The following is a 15,848-nucleotide window of genomic DNA, read 5'->3' on the forward strand; positions in this document are numbered from 1 at the left end:
CAAACCACGGTGATTTGTTGGACCGTGCGATCAAGATCAGATGGCACTCGTGGTGCCCAATGGGCTGATGGATCGAATATACTTCATTTTCATGTTAGCAACTTACCGTAGTTCATTTTTATGACTGAATAAAATATTGGAACAGGTTAGCAACTTATCGAAGTTTATGTTTATGACTGAATAATAAAATACTGGAACTTAGCTGATTCCGTCCATGTGGTGGGTCTCCAGCCTTCAACAAGCATCCAAGGATCTTATCAATGGGGATGTCGATGACTAAAATAATGTTTTGCATAAACTAATCAGCGCCTACATTACTGAGTCTGATGCATATGGGCCTTTTTTTTTTGGGGGGGGGGGGGGGGGGGTGTAGACATGCATATGGGCTTTGCAGCACTGTTCATGCCAAAGTTGACATTAAAACCCCGAAGGGAAAAAGTCAAGGAATTTATCCACACCGAAAGCTTATACCAAAAATTCTTTCAAAGTTGAAATCTCAGTGTTCTAACATTTTCATCTTGATAGATTAAGAATCAAGCAACGTTACAAAAGAAAGCTCATACCAAAAATTGATTCAAAGTTGAAATCTCTCAGTGTTTTAACATTTTCATCTTGATAGATTAAGAATCAAGCAATCTGTGTGCGAATCTCCTAAACCGTAACCATCATCTCACAGTGTTTTAACATTTTCATCTCGATGGATTAAGAATCAAGCAATCTGCGTGTGAATCTCCTAAACCGTAACTATCCGGATAGTCTAGAGATGCTGACTTACCAACCTTGTAGCACGGTTCACCGTTTCCCAATTGGATTTTCCTTTTTTAATAAAATTTTATTTCTACCGTTTGGTGCTCCGATCTCATGTCACGCAGAAGCAAACCACTATAACTCTTGACATCAATGTTGACTCCACACGGCTGCACTCGAATAAAGAATTTTCCAGAATAATTAATGTTGCAATTTATTGCTAAGTCATGAAAATTATATTTTTAATTGATCATTAATTTTAATGACTTTAGAAGCCTATTTAATTATTTCATGAGTTTACATTGGATTGTTATATTTTAGTTCAAATAGAAGTTCAACATCTCACCCAATCTTGACTTTTTTTTTAAAATAATTTTTTTTCTATCAATTTATTTTCATAATCATTTTTTTCTCAGAATTCTCTCCAAATATTTTTATATCTGATATTTATTCTAGATATTAGGCTATACAAACAATATAACATACTATTTTACATAGCATTAGAGCTAAGATTTTGAAATTGATAACCTAACGTGCTACAATTTTAACAGTGAAAGCTTCCAAAAGATCAGATTTTGTTTTTGTTTTCTGCTTGCTTGTTGGAGTGACATCCTGCCCAGAAGATAGGATTGTCAACCAAAAAGGAAACCGGACGGAAAATCAAAGAGTGCACAAAGATGTAATATAGATATAGGCTTACATTAAAGAAACTTTGAAATAAAATCTTCATCTTAGGACACAAATGAATAAGAGGGGATGTAGAAGAACCCCTTCACTTTTAGATGCTGAGTCTGCAGTCCTTTGGATACAAATACATCCATTGTTTCAATCCAAAACTCTAATAAAACAATTGCTCCACCGTTATAATACTATGATAAAACATGTCATATAATGAAGAAAATATTGAAACGCAAATTAGATAAACGAAGACGCATCGTGCATTTTTTGACTACCATCATAAAATTGATAATTTGTAAATGACAACATCATATCAATTTCAGAGTTTTCTCGGACTTGAGTTGCTTTTACAAAATATTCTTATATGAATATTTGATATTAGGGGCAAAACAAGTATGGGGTAATTTTATGAAATGAAATAAAACAGCTCTTCCCAGAAGGAAGACAAATTCATATTGGTTTTCTTCAACAGGCCATGGATAAAGCATCAACAATAGATAACCCTTTGACCTTCAAAACTCCATTTACTGGGAATAATGAAACCATTAAAGAGATCATCAATCACAGCTTCCCTTATTGAAAATAAACATTAATTGTTATTATAATTAGAAGCCAATCTGCATTTATTTCAGCATGTACCAATCAGAGTTGACATGGCAACAAGCTATGTTCATCTCTCCCACCATGACACAAAATTGCAGCAGAAGCATTTACAAGCCATGCAGCTGATCTGATCACAGCCATCCTGCAGAGTACATCATATTCCAGAACCAGATCAAAAAATTAGCAGTGCTCTCATTAAATACAGATCAACCATTGGATATGGCAGCATATTCTACTAAATGTAAGTAGCAAAGAAGGTTTGGAAAGCATGATTTCAATGCAAAAAATAAAATATCTATTTATTTAATGAAGAGTTTTTTTTTTGTACAAAAAAACGACCTAAGTTCAAGGCAGCACATCCTAGATACAGCAGAAAGCATATAAAAATTGATTCAGAACTAAATGGAGAACCAAATAATACTAGAGAAGACGTGAATGATGGTAACAGCACACTGAATTAAGCAATCATGGTACTCACGGACGATTGTCTGGCATCTTCAACAGTTTGTATCATCAATTCATACAGGGTATATCCACCATGATGGCAGCCAGGCATTCTAAGAGCCATTTTCCTTAATTCATCCTAGTTTTGCAACAGTTACTAGAAATTAATATACAAAATTAACAAAAAATCAACAAAACATAATACTGAAACTAACCCTTGAAACGGTGTAAAGCTGAGTGGACTCAAAACCATCCTGAGCTCTAGAATACACCTGGTAAATTTCCTTTGACTCCATATTGCATTTCAGAAAGAAAAAAGCCGTTGGTCTGACATTCATTTCCCTGCAAGATATTCCGATAAAGACTGGATCTGTCTGCATGCAATTAAACACCTGTCAGTAACGTGCATGGACTATAACATGTGCGATGCAATTTGAAGAATCAGACGTGAAGCATCCTTTCTTACTTGGAGTATATTTCCAGAATAAGTTGACATTTGAAGAGAGAGACAAAGTACAGACTCTGATAGTATCTAGGACAATTGTCCCTAATAATAAAATTGCTTAGATTCATCACAATCCATGAGGCCTATAGCAGCTAATCTAAATATAACCTCAACATATCACATCTGAAAAAGCCTATCCCAGCAAAAACCACCTCGAAATAGCAACTAACAGGCTCAAATATCACGCAATACAACAGATAACCACAAAATGAATGTATAAGATCAGTAATGAACTGACAGGCTCACATCTGTGTATACAAATGCAATGTATGTATGCGTGAACAAATGATACTTACAGATGCTGAGATTTGTACTTGGAAAGTAAACTATGCTATGCACAAGTACGTATCATCCATAATTGATACACATATAATTCAACGTTAAAAGCTCGATAAAACTAGTCTCAACTTAGCCTCAATCAATCACCATCATACAAGTTACAACGACAAGACGAGACCTTATAATCCCCCACTGGTAAGAAAGATCTGTAAATGAGACTAGTAACTAGAAAACTGAAAACCAAAAATGCAGCATATTCTGCTGCTATATATTAGAGCATAACAGAGCAATAAGCCTACGTTATGACTTGTAACAATACAAGTATAACAAAGTTGAGCAACCAAGTACACCATGAAAAAGACAAAACAAAGAAAATTAGGGTAGCCACTTGACCAGAGATTCTGCGGGAACCCCAATTTCTTCAACCACTTCGCGGATGATGCCATCAAACATCTCTTGTGAAACCTTTCGATTTAGATCTGCAGCTTGTGTCAAACCTTTGTCATTTTGATGGTCTGAAATGCCAAGTTCCTCAGGCTGCAAGAGAAAATAAAACAGACCTTACTTGCACTGGTTCAAAATAGAAACTATATACTACTTAGGTTTCACAAACTATGCAACAGCTGTTCATTTCTGTCACATATTCTAAAGTTAGATGGATCACATTTCTTATTTATTGCAAAAGAACCTTGATATCATCAACCTATTGATACGAAAGAAATTCGGTATTTCTGCGGATGGAAGAACATGTTTTCCTTCTCTACTCATTCTGGAGAATATAACTAGGTGACTAAAACCATCTGCCAATAAGGATATTCAAATGACTAGAGACTTGAATGAAAAAAAGCATAATTTGGCATAGAATTCCGTACTGCCTATTGATCTCACATGAATAGGACACAAAAATTCATTCCAATGGAGCACCTATGCTACTCAGGTGGTGTCCTTAATGGGGTTCAAATAGACCCTTATCTACACAGCCCCACCACACAGAGAAGATATGAGGCTTTTTCAGGGTTTCAGCCATTACCCATAAATAAAATAAGAATCTTTATTTTCATAAAGCATGGGCTTTAATGAAGCCAAAAAGTTTCTCTCTGAGGCCAGCTTCTCCTGCATTCTTATTTGTTTCTTTTATGTTTCCTCGAGTTGAATCCAGCTCAGCTGCCAAAGGTAGTAGACTAAAAAATGTTGAAGCAGGACTGAATTATATTTCCATAGAAAACCAATGGCTACAGTTGGAAGTTAATGAAAGTTGCTGAGTGGGTACAAAGAGAAGTCTCTAGAAAATGTCAGTGACTAATGTGGTTGTCTGCAGAAAAGCACAGTTTCCTGTTATTCTCCTCTCATGCATATAAAAGAAGAAGTGATTTGGTTTAGAAAACAATAATTATCAGTGAAAGCATTTAAAATATTATACATGTTTGCATATCAATTTCCAACTGGTGGATCTCAGTTTCATGTCCATCCACTATTCAATCACATAATGTAAGTCCACATTTCCTGTATCAGATGGCTTCCAAAATACAGTTAAAAATAACATAGGGATGATGAGGAGACTCACTGTTCACTGCAAGTTATCTAGTGGTTGACCAAGTCGTTGAGGTACATCATAGCCCAAAAATACAAATATATATATATATATATAACACAGTATATCTCGAAGAGAATGAAAGTAGGCATTAAAAAACCACTATGCAATAAACAATGGACTGAACTTAGACTAACATTTGTCTACCTATGATGAAATCATGAAAATCTCATTAAGGAGCACAAGCTAGGAGGTAATATAAGACAAGATTGTGCAATTAAACCTACCTAAAGTTCGTAAATGACTCTATGGTATGGATATATACATGGAAGGGCTTCTCCAATATGATTCTAGAGTTACACAAAAGGCTCAGCATGAAGACTTAAGAGTGGCCCATCTTAAGGGTACCATATTAGTATTGTCTTGAATGATTGGACATGTCAATGCATTACCTCTGAATGACCTCCAGGAAACACGAAGTATCCCGGAAACTCCCCCACATTATAACTTCTTTGTAATACAAGAATCCTATTGTCAGATGTTTCCACAATAGCTCCATTACCTAGGGGACTTGATGTGTGTTGGCAACGTACAGAGTCATCTACAAAAAAATAACAAATAAATAAATAAAAGCTTTGAATTAGTAATTGGCAAAAAAAAAAAATTAAGAATGAAAAAAGATTGCCTGTATCTTGACTGATGAATGCAGCAGGCTGCATATAAATGATCTATTCATAAGAGAATGTGATATGGGTAAGTATCTACTTTCATTTTGAAAACAAATGTAGAACCAAAACTATGACCCATCAAGCATCATAATCATTTGGGGTTGGTTTTGCCAATCCTCATTTGCCAAATTAGTTCCTAACTAGTGGTAGCTCTGATATTATTTCAAGCTCTCTAAAAGCTAAAATGAAAAAACAAATATGAAAAGTAGTAAGATCTGTGGCTCTTATGTGTCTCATTTCAATTTGAAATTCAATTCAGCAGTTTGCCAAATCAAAGTTTAATTTGTTGATGGAGTACCACTGCCATTATTGATTTCAGCAATTTACCTAATTACTCAAGAAAATCATGGGCGAAGAAGAATAATGATCCACAGTATCACCTGGCACCTTAGTTGCTAAGAGGAGACTAAAACAAAATGCCACATAAAGCAAGTGATTCACACTTCAAATTTCCATGGCATACTCTATAAAACGCCCAAAACAAGGCTCTCTATATTAAAACTGTCCAAGTAACCATACATAGAAGTAATTCAAGCTCATTAACATAGCATGTGGGACACACAATTTTGGATTAGGAAATCAGCAGCCACTGTTAGTGGGTTTTCCAACTTACCCAAGCAACTATTTTGTGAAGGAAGAGATGCCATGGAACAAACTAAAGTACCAAAGGAGATGGCTATACAGGTGGCCACAAAAGTTCAATTTTCATTTTAGAACCTTAAAAATGCTTCAGATTTTGACCTTGTATACTAGAGAATATCACCCACTTCCTCTTCTCTTATCTCCAATTTCCTTTTACCCCTGACAATTTAAAATTATATATGAAGTGTTGGGGGTAAGAAAGGGAATTTTAAAAGCAAAAGGTATATGCATTTTCGGCCTCCTTCTAGTTGGTATGATCAGAAAGAAAGGGGCCAACAATGTGTAATGACAAACCTGACTACATCAACAAAAATCAAATACAAGCACTATATAAAAATTCAGCATAAATAGGTGAATCAGTTAGTTCACAAATACTAACAGTCTGACTGCCCCTTAGCAAGAATTAATCCTGATATTTCAGAAATCTAACCTAAAAGAAACTCTGGCCTTTTACTAACCTTGAAGCATTTGTAAACTCCATGACTTCTTTACCTTTTCAACTCAGCTTTCCAGACCTAGTTAATAATGAACACCTCTCAATAAGGTACATAATCTTTAAACCATGTAAAAGAACTACCAAAAAAGGGAAAAAGACAAATTTTCGAGTTATTGCCGAATTTCACACACATCACAAGCTTCACTAACCTGAAGGCCAAACAAATAGATGACCTCCACAAGTATATGGGCAAACACAAAAATTGGCATTCTTCTTTGATATAATTAGAACTTGTTCAATATGTATCTGACAAAATGGCACACTCAGATGCAAACCAATGTGATTGGATGTTACTCCAACATGATAGGGTGATATGAGCTGCATTATGGCCCCAGGCTGAAAGGGAACTCCATCCTACTATTTACAGATTACTTTCAAAGAAGTGGCTTCCCCTAGATGCTCTTCCTTTGTTATCTCAATCTCTTCTAAGTTAAATGGATCTTCTTTCTGATGAACCAAACCATTGATAATTTAATGATACCAAGAAAACAAATCACACCTTTCTTCCATAGCTCTACTACGACTTCACAACATTCGAAATCTTCTTCTTTAACATCTTAATTTGGATTTCCTTTCTTGCTCAAGTGATCATTACTCTCCACTTAAAGCTTTTGGTGCCTGTCTGTTGACTTCTCTCCTAAAATCTCAATTAGGTGCTTCAGAGACAGCCATCCAACGAGCCCACACAAACCAAATGTTAGGTAGAACCAGCTAATTTTTGAGTCCACGCAAACCAAATGTTAAGTACAACCAGCTATTTTTCACGTCTTCAGACTGACTGAGAGAATAAAACAAAAAAGAGATGTCCTCAAGTTGAGCAGAAATTCCTGAACTGCACAAATTCCCTGATTGGATGCTCAGGTATTGATGATGTAATTTGCTTTTCCCGTTTGGCAACCAAAAAAAATGATGCAACCTGCCGCAATTTTCCTCTGGTTTCATTCCAAGCCTTCTCAATCTGACCACATGCTCTGGGATGCATCATTGTCACCTAGTTGGTGTAAATTTCATCCTCAGGTTTTACAATGACAAGCATCAAAAAATTGACCTCCAGAAGACCTTGATCTATGATTTTTATCTGTGTTGCTCAAGGAAACCCAAACCAGACATGTATCAAGTTGCACATACAAACTTTATTCTGTCGCAGGTCATGCAATATTAACATGAGCACTTTAAAAGAAGCAAGACAGTCTGCCCTAAAATCCACTAGCCAGCTTCAGATGCTAAAGGACATGCTAAGGTGGGACAAACTAGGAGAAGCCCAAGAGGGTTCTCACAATCTCAAATTCAGAATAACGAATAGTGTGGATTTGTCAACATGGACAGTGATTACTTTACTTAAAAGTAGATATTTCCCTAGTTAAATAGTGATAAATTCACCAACTTTCTCAAGAGACTTCTTACTCCCATCAGTAACCATACGATGGTGCAATACAAGGTAATAGTTTCAGAGCTGAACTGGCACTTGTTGATCTGACCTAGTGATGCATCAAGATGCCAACATTTGCAGTTCATCAGACACATTTGTTCCATGATTATTACTCACCCCATACTTCATGTTTATACAAGATTGATAATTTATAAGACACGGGTACACAAGGGTTGTGTTCTAGGCAATATTATATGCACACAGAACTTGATTCTACAATGTAAAGAGTAATTACAATAACAGAAACATGGAACTTCAGGTTTTGAGTCAATTAACTCTAATAAGAACCTGCTCTTAATTTTCAGATTATATGATTTTCATAGTTACATAAAAGCATCAACATTATGCAGCACCCCAATATTATCTGCATGCTTTACCTTCTGAAGGAATGAGAAACTTCTCCCATAAAGGATTCAAATTTGTACCCACAAATGTCCTGAAAAATATACAAGTTTAAAAAAAATAATTGGCTTCAATCAGAATTAAAGTCTAAAAATTAACAGCTCTAACAAACACCAGTTACACCACGAAAATGAGAAAAACAGCAAACCATTTACTAAAACTAACACCTTGGTGACCAATCTCAGAATGAATCATATTAAACATTAGAATATGTTAAGATGATAATATGAATCCCCTAACTAAAGAAACATGAATCTTGTACATGAACATGGTCAGGTGTGTCAGGTGTTGGTATCTAACGGTCAAAACCTTCCAATTTCTAAGAGTTTCTTTTCCGATGTCATACTAATACTCTATGTCCAAGTGTCAGGTGCAGGTCCTTGAGGTTAAACCAAAGGGTCAGGGTAGCATTGCATAGATCTCAATTTAACCCCACAAGTTGACTGATGAAAAATAAAACAAGAACCAGCTTTAACCAAAGCCCTCAGTTATCCAACTGATCAACTCCAACCTTGACATAAGCATCAAGAAAAAAGAAGTGGAAAAAAGACAAGCATAGCAAATATCCCCCCCCCAAAAAAAAAAACCCCAAAAACAAAAAAAGAAAAAAAAAAAAAGAAAAAAAAGCTTTTCAGACTGTGAAAGTGTAGGCAAGAGCAGATCACAGCAGCTTAAACCTCTCGAGCCCATGAAGTAAGTTCATTCATAACATTGGTTAAAATTTTTAACAAATGAAATACCAATGTAGGAGTTTATCCAAGTTTAGATAAATCTTCTACATCTAACTAAATCCCAATTATGATCTTGTAATTTGGAGGAAAAAGAATGTCTCCAGGTTCTCTTCATAGTTCTTATATTTCATATGGCTGATTAATATCATTCTCTGTAATTGTTAAAATTCACAAGAATCAACCTTATGATTCTGAGCTTTAGAAGCAATGACATAAGGTATTCAAATCAACTATTTGAATTCCATTTCACCATTAGAACAAAAGGGAAAAAATTCTCAAAATATTCAGGATTAATCAAATAATGCCCAACCATTCCACTTAAAAATGAACAAAATAGGTAAATAATGTACTGTGTAGCTAAGATATTAGATCTAGTTATTCATATAGATGCAACTATTCAATGCCAAATGTCTAGCAACAAACATGTGGCAACTTGCTTGCTGAAAAAGAAATAGTTCTAAGGTTTAAAAATTCAATTGCATGGACTTATAATTTTGCTTCCAAAACAAGAAAGTATGGCCAGTAACATTGAGAACACATTGTGCATGGGTCTTCTGGCATAGAATAAGAAGAATTTTATATCTGTCAACTAAGATTTGACTGATGGGAATTTAGAGCTGGTTGCATGGGTGTATTGCATGGTTAATTCATATTTCAAAAATAGATATGGTGAAATAAGGCTGTTGGAGGGGTTTAGTGTGCCGATTAGAATATGTGCTTCTAAACAAGCTCAAAGAGGTGACTATATCTCCTCATGTAAAGAAGACCAGTATAAAGACCTCATTAGTAACTAGTAAGATGGTATCCTACAAAAGATCATATGCTACCGCAATATTGTGTACTGACTATTGCTTCATTTACCAATGCAAAATGCACTTATCAATAGTACATACATCGAATATTAGGTGTACAATGATTTCCGATATGTGGACCTTGATAAAAGGTATCTTTAAAAAAAAAAAAAACAAATGTTTTCAGGATCACCATTGTTTCTCCCATCCTCTTAGAAAGTAAATTATTACCATGTGTAATATGCACTGCTTATTTATAGAATTTAGACCCTTCCACAAGACAAACTAAAAAGGAAGGTGTAAAAATTATGCTTTAAGAGGATTACATGCACAATAACATTATAAATATGTCAGCATTTAATTCTCATGAACATTACGATAATTTTGTAGAAGCAAGAGTCTTAATATATCCATTGGACATCATCTGGAAAATATAACCAACAAAAGAAATGCAATCAAGAATATGAAGAAGAAAGAAAAAACCTGTAATCTGTCAGACCTAAGTGAAGGCATACAGATGACTCTTGGTCCAAGCCATCCACATGACGCAGAGCATGTCCAGCATACTGAAATGCAATAATACCAGTTAAATGAAGTACCCAATCTCATGTCAGGAAAAAACTACCGAGCAAGAAGGCATGACAAAGCATCAATATTGAAACAGTGTAAAATGCACATGCAATTAAGTCAACTAAAATGGAAAAAAATTATTAAAAGGAAAAAAAACTACTCTAGACAGATAATCCTCTGCATAAAATTGAAAGCACAGAAAGGCAATCCAATTTATGATAAATAGAACCAACTTAACTCAGTATCCCTGAAAATCTCCAACGTCTACAAAAGCATAAACTTGGAATTTGTAGATTAAAGTTAAGACACAAGAGTATAAAAATAGTTGCCATTGAAATTAAGCAAATAGTCTTTAGTTGCAATTTAGGCACTTAAAACAAGTATCACCAACTAAAGACATTTAATTTCACAAGGCAGCAGCATAACAAACTACAATCAAGATATATCAAAAAGACAGACAATCTTCTGTCATAAAAGAAGTACCCATACACATGTCAGGAAAAATTACCAAGCAAGAAACCATGACAGAGAGTCAATCTTGAAACAAAGTGTAAAATGCATGTGCAATCAAGTCAACCAGAAAAAAACTAGTATAGGCAGACAATCATCAGTTATAAAATTCAGTTAAAAGCACTGAAAAGTAAACCAATTATGATAAATGAAACCACCTTAAGTTAGTATCTCTGAAAATCTCCAACATCTCTAGAAGCATAAACTTGGAATTCTAGATTAAAGTTAAGACACAAGAGTATAAAAATAGTTGCCACTAAAATTGAGCAAATGTTCTTCAGTTGCAATTTAGGCACTTCAAACAAATATCATCAACTCAAGACATTTAAATTCAACAGGCAGCAGCAGAGACAGACTGCCAGCAAGGTATACCAAAAACAGGCATGATCGCAAAGCAAGAACTACAGATAGATTAAAATCAATATACATCAAAGACAGGCAAGATTTTAGAAAACTACCAACCCTGAACTTTTTTCCATTATACAGTGATGGATTCTCTTCCAGTCGTCGATTCCAAATCTACAACATATGAAAGAAAATATCATAAGACGAGACACATATATCAGATTTAAATGCCAGTTCAATTGCTGAAGCAATCCAGCGAATGGAAGATTGCATCAAAACAATTGACTAATCTTCAATTTGAGATGATTCCCAGTACAAGGATAACAAAGTTAAATGGGTAAAGAAGTTAACCATATACATGTGTGCATACATTAATTGTCCCAACCATTAAACTGATTTGAAAAATAGTTTCAAGAAAGAAAACAGTGCTGCAGAGTAGAAGGTCGTCATTAGAAGCCAATTATTCCTATTATCAAGAATAGCATTTATTAGCTAATAGAAAAAATTACATGATTACTATTTAGAGCATTCTTTGAAGAAAACTCTGTAGGAAATATATCTTAGTTACATAGCTTGACTGCAGCTCTAGCATAGGTTGAAGGAGGAAATGGGACTGGAAATTTTTTTTTTTTTTAAAAAAGATTTCGTACCTCATTTATAGAGTCTTCTAAATTGGCATCTGGATGAGGAATTCTGTCATAAGATGGATGAAAGTCGACAGAAACCTTCATTAAACATGGTACAGAACTTTAATATTCAATAAAACTTGGAATTTCTTAAATAAATTATAACCGCAAAGCAAATACAACTATCTAAAAAAAAAATCATTAATTACTTTTTAGACACGAGGCATGACATAATTCCTTGCGTTGAAAACCCAAGTATCACAAACTAAGAGATAAATCAAGTATACACCTCAATAAATATCCAGGAAAATTACTGGTAATCAAAACTAAACATTAGAAAAATCCTTGCTTCCCAAGTTTGGAACCCACACGAAGGCATCAAGATCAAACAGAGTTATAGGAAAAAAGAATATCGGCTGCTGCATCATATATATTACAAAGAACCAAGAATCAAATCAAGCATATGATACTATGTCACGAAAAGAAAGTAAACAAGAAGAGTTCGCAAAGGCATTTCGTTTAGAAACCTACCCTAACTCCAAGAACGTAGCAAAGACAACATCATCCCAAAAACTCAAGAATTTGGCAACAGAACTCTCATTCGTGCTTAAATTTCAAGAAGAAGGCAGTACGAGAACTGCATCAAGATCAGGCTACGGTTCACGAAACAAGAAATTCCGGATTGTTTTGTAACTGAAATCCAAGAAAACCCTAGAGTAGATAAATCCGAGATTGATGCAACGGAAAAAGAAATGGGAAGGAAGGAGGAGCGTGGAGAGAAATTACCCGAGATGGGGGGAGACCAGAGGGGCAGGACAGTAGTAGCTTGAAGGCATTCCTGGGATCAACGGGACCGCCGCTTTCCCCCGTTCCCGCGAGCGTGGATGTCATCTTCCTGCACGATCGGAGGCGGAGGCGACTTCGAGGAAGAAGAAACTGGGAGAGAGGGCCAAAGGACGTGTGGAGTAGACCTACCGACCTCTCGGTACACACCAACCCACCAAACGAACAGATATTTCTGAAAGCGTATAGTCGACTGAGCGGATCAATGCTATTTTCGACCCATCAATCGAATATTCTTTATCGAATCAAGGACAATAGACGACTGGTATTTAAATTTTATAAATAATAAATTATTTTGATCATCGATATTTTAAAATTATTAATCGATAATTAATTTTTGATGTACAATCGACCAACTCATTCAAATATATCATAATCATTACAGACGATTACTCCACTGATATCACAGTATAATCTATGAGAATTAATAATCCACTACGAGATTACCATCTTGTGATTCTACGCCGCTAAATGCGGGATCATATCCGACAGTTACGACGATCTATTCTATTAAAAAGGGATAAACCAACAAATTTCGATGAGCTAATTTTGATACGCTGAGTTCTGTCTCCATTCTTATTCTACTGTTGCCCAGTCTCCTTCTCTGACTTAAACATCGGAGAGTCTCCACCGGAGACAACTCCGATCAGTGCGGACTTCATTTTGCAGGTGCTCGTTTTCGACGAACAAGCGACGAGGAGATTGGCAGCAACAGATTGGCGCATCAGGTAGGAAAAAAACAGCAGCAAGAAGGAAACTCGCAATGACGAGAACCAGAGTTCAACGATCAACGACGACCGGCTCGGCGAGACACTCTTCTCACCAGGAAGAGGCCCCTCCCTTGCCCCCGATAGCAGAACTCAGTTCTCCACGCCCCGTGATTACCACAGACGCTCAGATTGCTGCGATCGTGCAACAAATGAACGTCCTCACGAAGGCAGTCAAAAGCCTCCAACAACAGCAAACCCAGCCACCACAACCGTCGGTGGAGCAACCGGTGGTGCATTCAGCGTCTTCCAAGCATAGCCGCTGTCATTTGCGACAATCTTCGTCTTCTCCACCAGAGCGGCGATCTCGGCTCTCTCAACGGGATGAGCAGCGGCACTCGTGGCAATCTCAACGTGCCACCCACCATTCACGGCATCCCTCTCCTTCCCAGTTAGATCAAGCAAGGAAGGGGAAGCGACCGTGAACACCGTCTGTCTTTAATTCATCGGGAGGATCAACCCTCAGAGTCTCCCACCACTGGCGGATTGAAGACTATGAATGTAAGTTCGAGAAAATCGACTGCCGACTCATCCAGCTCTAGACAGACGGTCAGAAATCGTCAAACGACTTCGATTTTCATACCGCCCAGCCTCTCTCCTGACTTATTTTGAACGAATCGATCCCGACTCGGTTCAAGATGCTGCATGTGGAGCCCTATGACGGTTCCACCAACCCAATCGATCACCTCGAGAGCTATAAGGCTCTCATGGCAATCCAGGGAGCAACCGACATCCTCCTGTGCATCGGCTTCCCGGCTACACTTCGAAAAGCTGCTCGGGCCTGGTACTCTGGGCTTCGGTCGGGAAGTATCCACTCCTTCGAGCAGTTGGAATATTTCTTCGTGGCCTATTTCAACACCAGCCGGAGGCCGCCATGAACCTCGGATAGTCTCTTTTCGATCAAACAAGGAGAGACCGAAATACTCCGAGATTTCGTGGTCCGATTCAACGGAGCCACACTTGAGGTCAGGGACCTTAACGAAGACATGGTCATATTGACTATGAAAAGAGGTCTAAAGGGGTCCCGATTCACGTACTCATTGGATAAAATTTTTCCTCGGACATATACTGAACTCTTAGAACACGCGTACAAATATATGTGCGCGGATGAAGGAGCTTCTAACCGGCGTCAGACAGAAAACAAAAATCAGAAGAAAAAACAGAAGAAGAGCAGGGCTCCGGTCGAAACAAGTAAGCCCACATCCAATAAGCAAGCCTCACCCCGACGACGGAGTCCGAGACCGACACATAACATGTGTAATTCCCATACCCCTCTCTCTGCTCCTCGTGCATAGATCCTCATGGAGATTGAAGGGACGGAATATCTGCGCACCCTCCGCCGATGAAAGCAAGGAACCGTGATCGAAGGAAGTATTGCCGATTTCACTAAGACCACAGCCACGACACCGAACAATACATCCAGCTCAAAAATAAAATAGAAGCCCTGATACGACATGGCTACCTCGAAAAATATAGGAGGGAGCCGCTGACTCAATCCCCTCTCGATCAACGACCCCATACGACTTAGGAAGCTACGAATAACTAACCGACCGCGTGAGTCATCAACATGATCACCAAATGGCTAGATCGGGGGGCAACTTCCGATGAGGAGTCAACGAAGCGACCAAGACTCCATGATGTAATAACCTTCTTGGAGGAAGATGCTCGAGGAATTCAAACTCCCCACGATGATGCTATTGTTGTTTCAGCAACAGTAGCGAATTATGATGTAAAAAGGATACTTATTGATAATGGAAGTTCGACTGACGTTGTGTTTTACTCGACCTTCTTCCGAATGAAATTGCCGATTGACTGACTCAGAAAAATCTCGATGCCGTTAGTCGGCTTTACTGGAGATGCGGTCACAGTGGAAGGAGAAATCACCCTCCCCTCACCGTTGGGATTGAACCACAACAAAGCACCATCTTCATAACCTTTACAGTCGTCTGAGTACCCTTGGCCTACAACGCCATACTCGAAAGATCCGGACTAAATGTCCCGAGAGCGATAGTCTCGACATACCACCTGTTGGTCCGATTTTCGATCAAAAATGGCGTCAGAGAAATGCGCGAAGATCAACAACTCGTCCGACGTTGTTTCACGATCTCCGCCTAGAACAATAAACCTGAGAACTCCCTGCCGGCCGACAAATTAGACCAAAGGAAGAACCAGGAAAGGGGT

The 15,848-nt window shown here is 37.4% G+C and overlaps 1 protein-coding gene across 12 annotated transcripts; it reads right to left on the reverse strand.

The window, feature by feature from the left end:
* Positions 1–1,667: 1,667 nt before the first annotated feature.
* LOC140853590 (nudix hydrolase 9-like) lies at positions 1,668–13,070 on the reverse strand. 12 transcript variants are annotated; one of them, XM_073248229.1, is made up of 10 exons: positions 12,844–13,069; positions 12,082–12,156; positions 11,549–11,605; positions 10,490–10,572; positions 8,460–8,518; positions 5,240–5,388; positions 3,650–3,793; positions 2,688–2,846; positions 2,065–2,170; positions 1,668–1,952 (listed from the first exon to the last, which is right to left on the reverse strand). In XM_073248229.1, exons 1-9 carry the CDS (start codon positions 12,946–12,948, stop codon positions 2,096–2,098), a joined length of 906 nt encoding a protein of 301 aa, XP_073104330.1. In that variant the 5' UTR covers positions 12,949–13,069; the 3' UTR covers positions 1,668–1,952; positions 2,065–2,095. The 12 variants fall into 12 exon arrangements, with proteins under 12 accessions (XP_073104330.1, XP_073104329.1, XP_073104334.1 ...); XM_073248228.1 differs by having other exon boundaries at positions 1,668–2,170; positions 12,844–13,068; XM_073248233.1 differs by lacking the exons at positions 1,668–1,952; positions 2,065–2,170 and adding an exon at positions 2,196–2,611 and having other exon boundaries at positions 10,506–10,572; positions 11,545–11,605; positions 12,082–12,124; positions 12,844–13,064.
* Between the last annotated feature and the right edge of the window lie 2,778 nt (positions 13,071–15,848).

The sequence above is a fragment of the Elaeis guineensis genome, chromosome 14 (genome assembly GCF_000442705.2).
Source record: "Elaeis guineensis isolate ETL-2024a chromosome 14, EG11, whole genome shotgun sequence".
Lineage (NCBI taxonomy): Eukaryota > Viridiplantae > Streptophyta > Magnoliopsida > Arecales > Arecaceae > Elaeis > Elaeis guineensis.

What these genes read in the sequence shown, in the direction of transcription:
- LOC140853590 (XM_073248239.1), bottom strand. Translation starts at nt 12,948, where the DNA reads ATGACATCCACGCTCGCGGGAACGGGGGAAAGCGGCGGTCCCGTTGAT. An exon ending in CTGGTCTCCCCCCATCTCGG is followed by an intron (nt 12,157 to 12,843) that starts GTAATTTCTCTC and finishes TGTTTAATGAAG; the next exon opens with GTTTCTGTCGACTTTCATCC. An exon ending in ATAATGGAAAAAAGTTCAGG is followed by an intron (nt 10,573 to 11,548) that starts GTTGGTAGTTTT and finishes ATTGCATTTCAG; the next exon opens with TATGCTGGACATGCTCTGCG.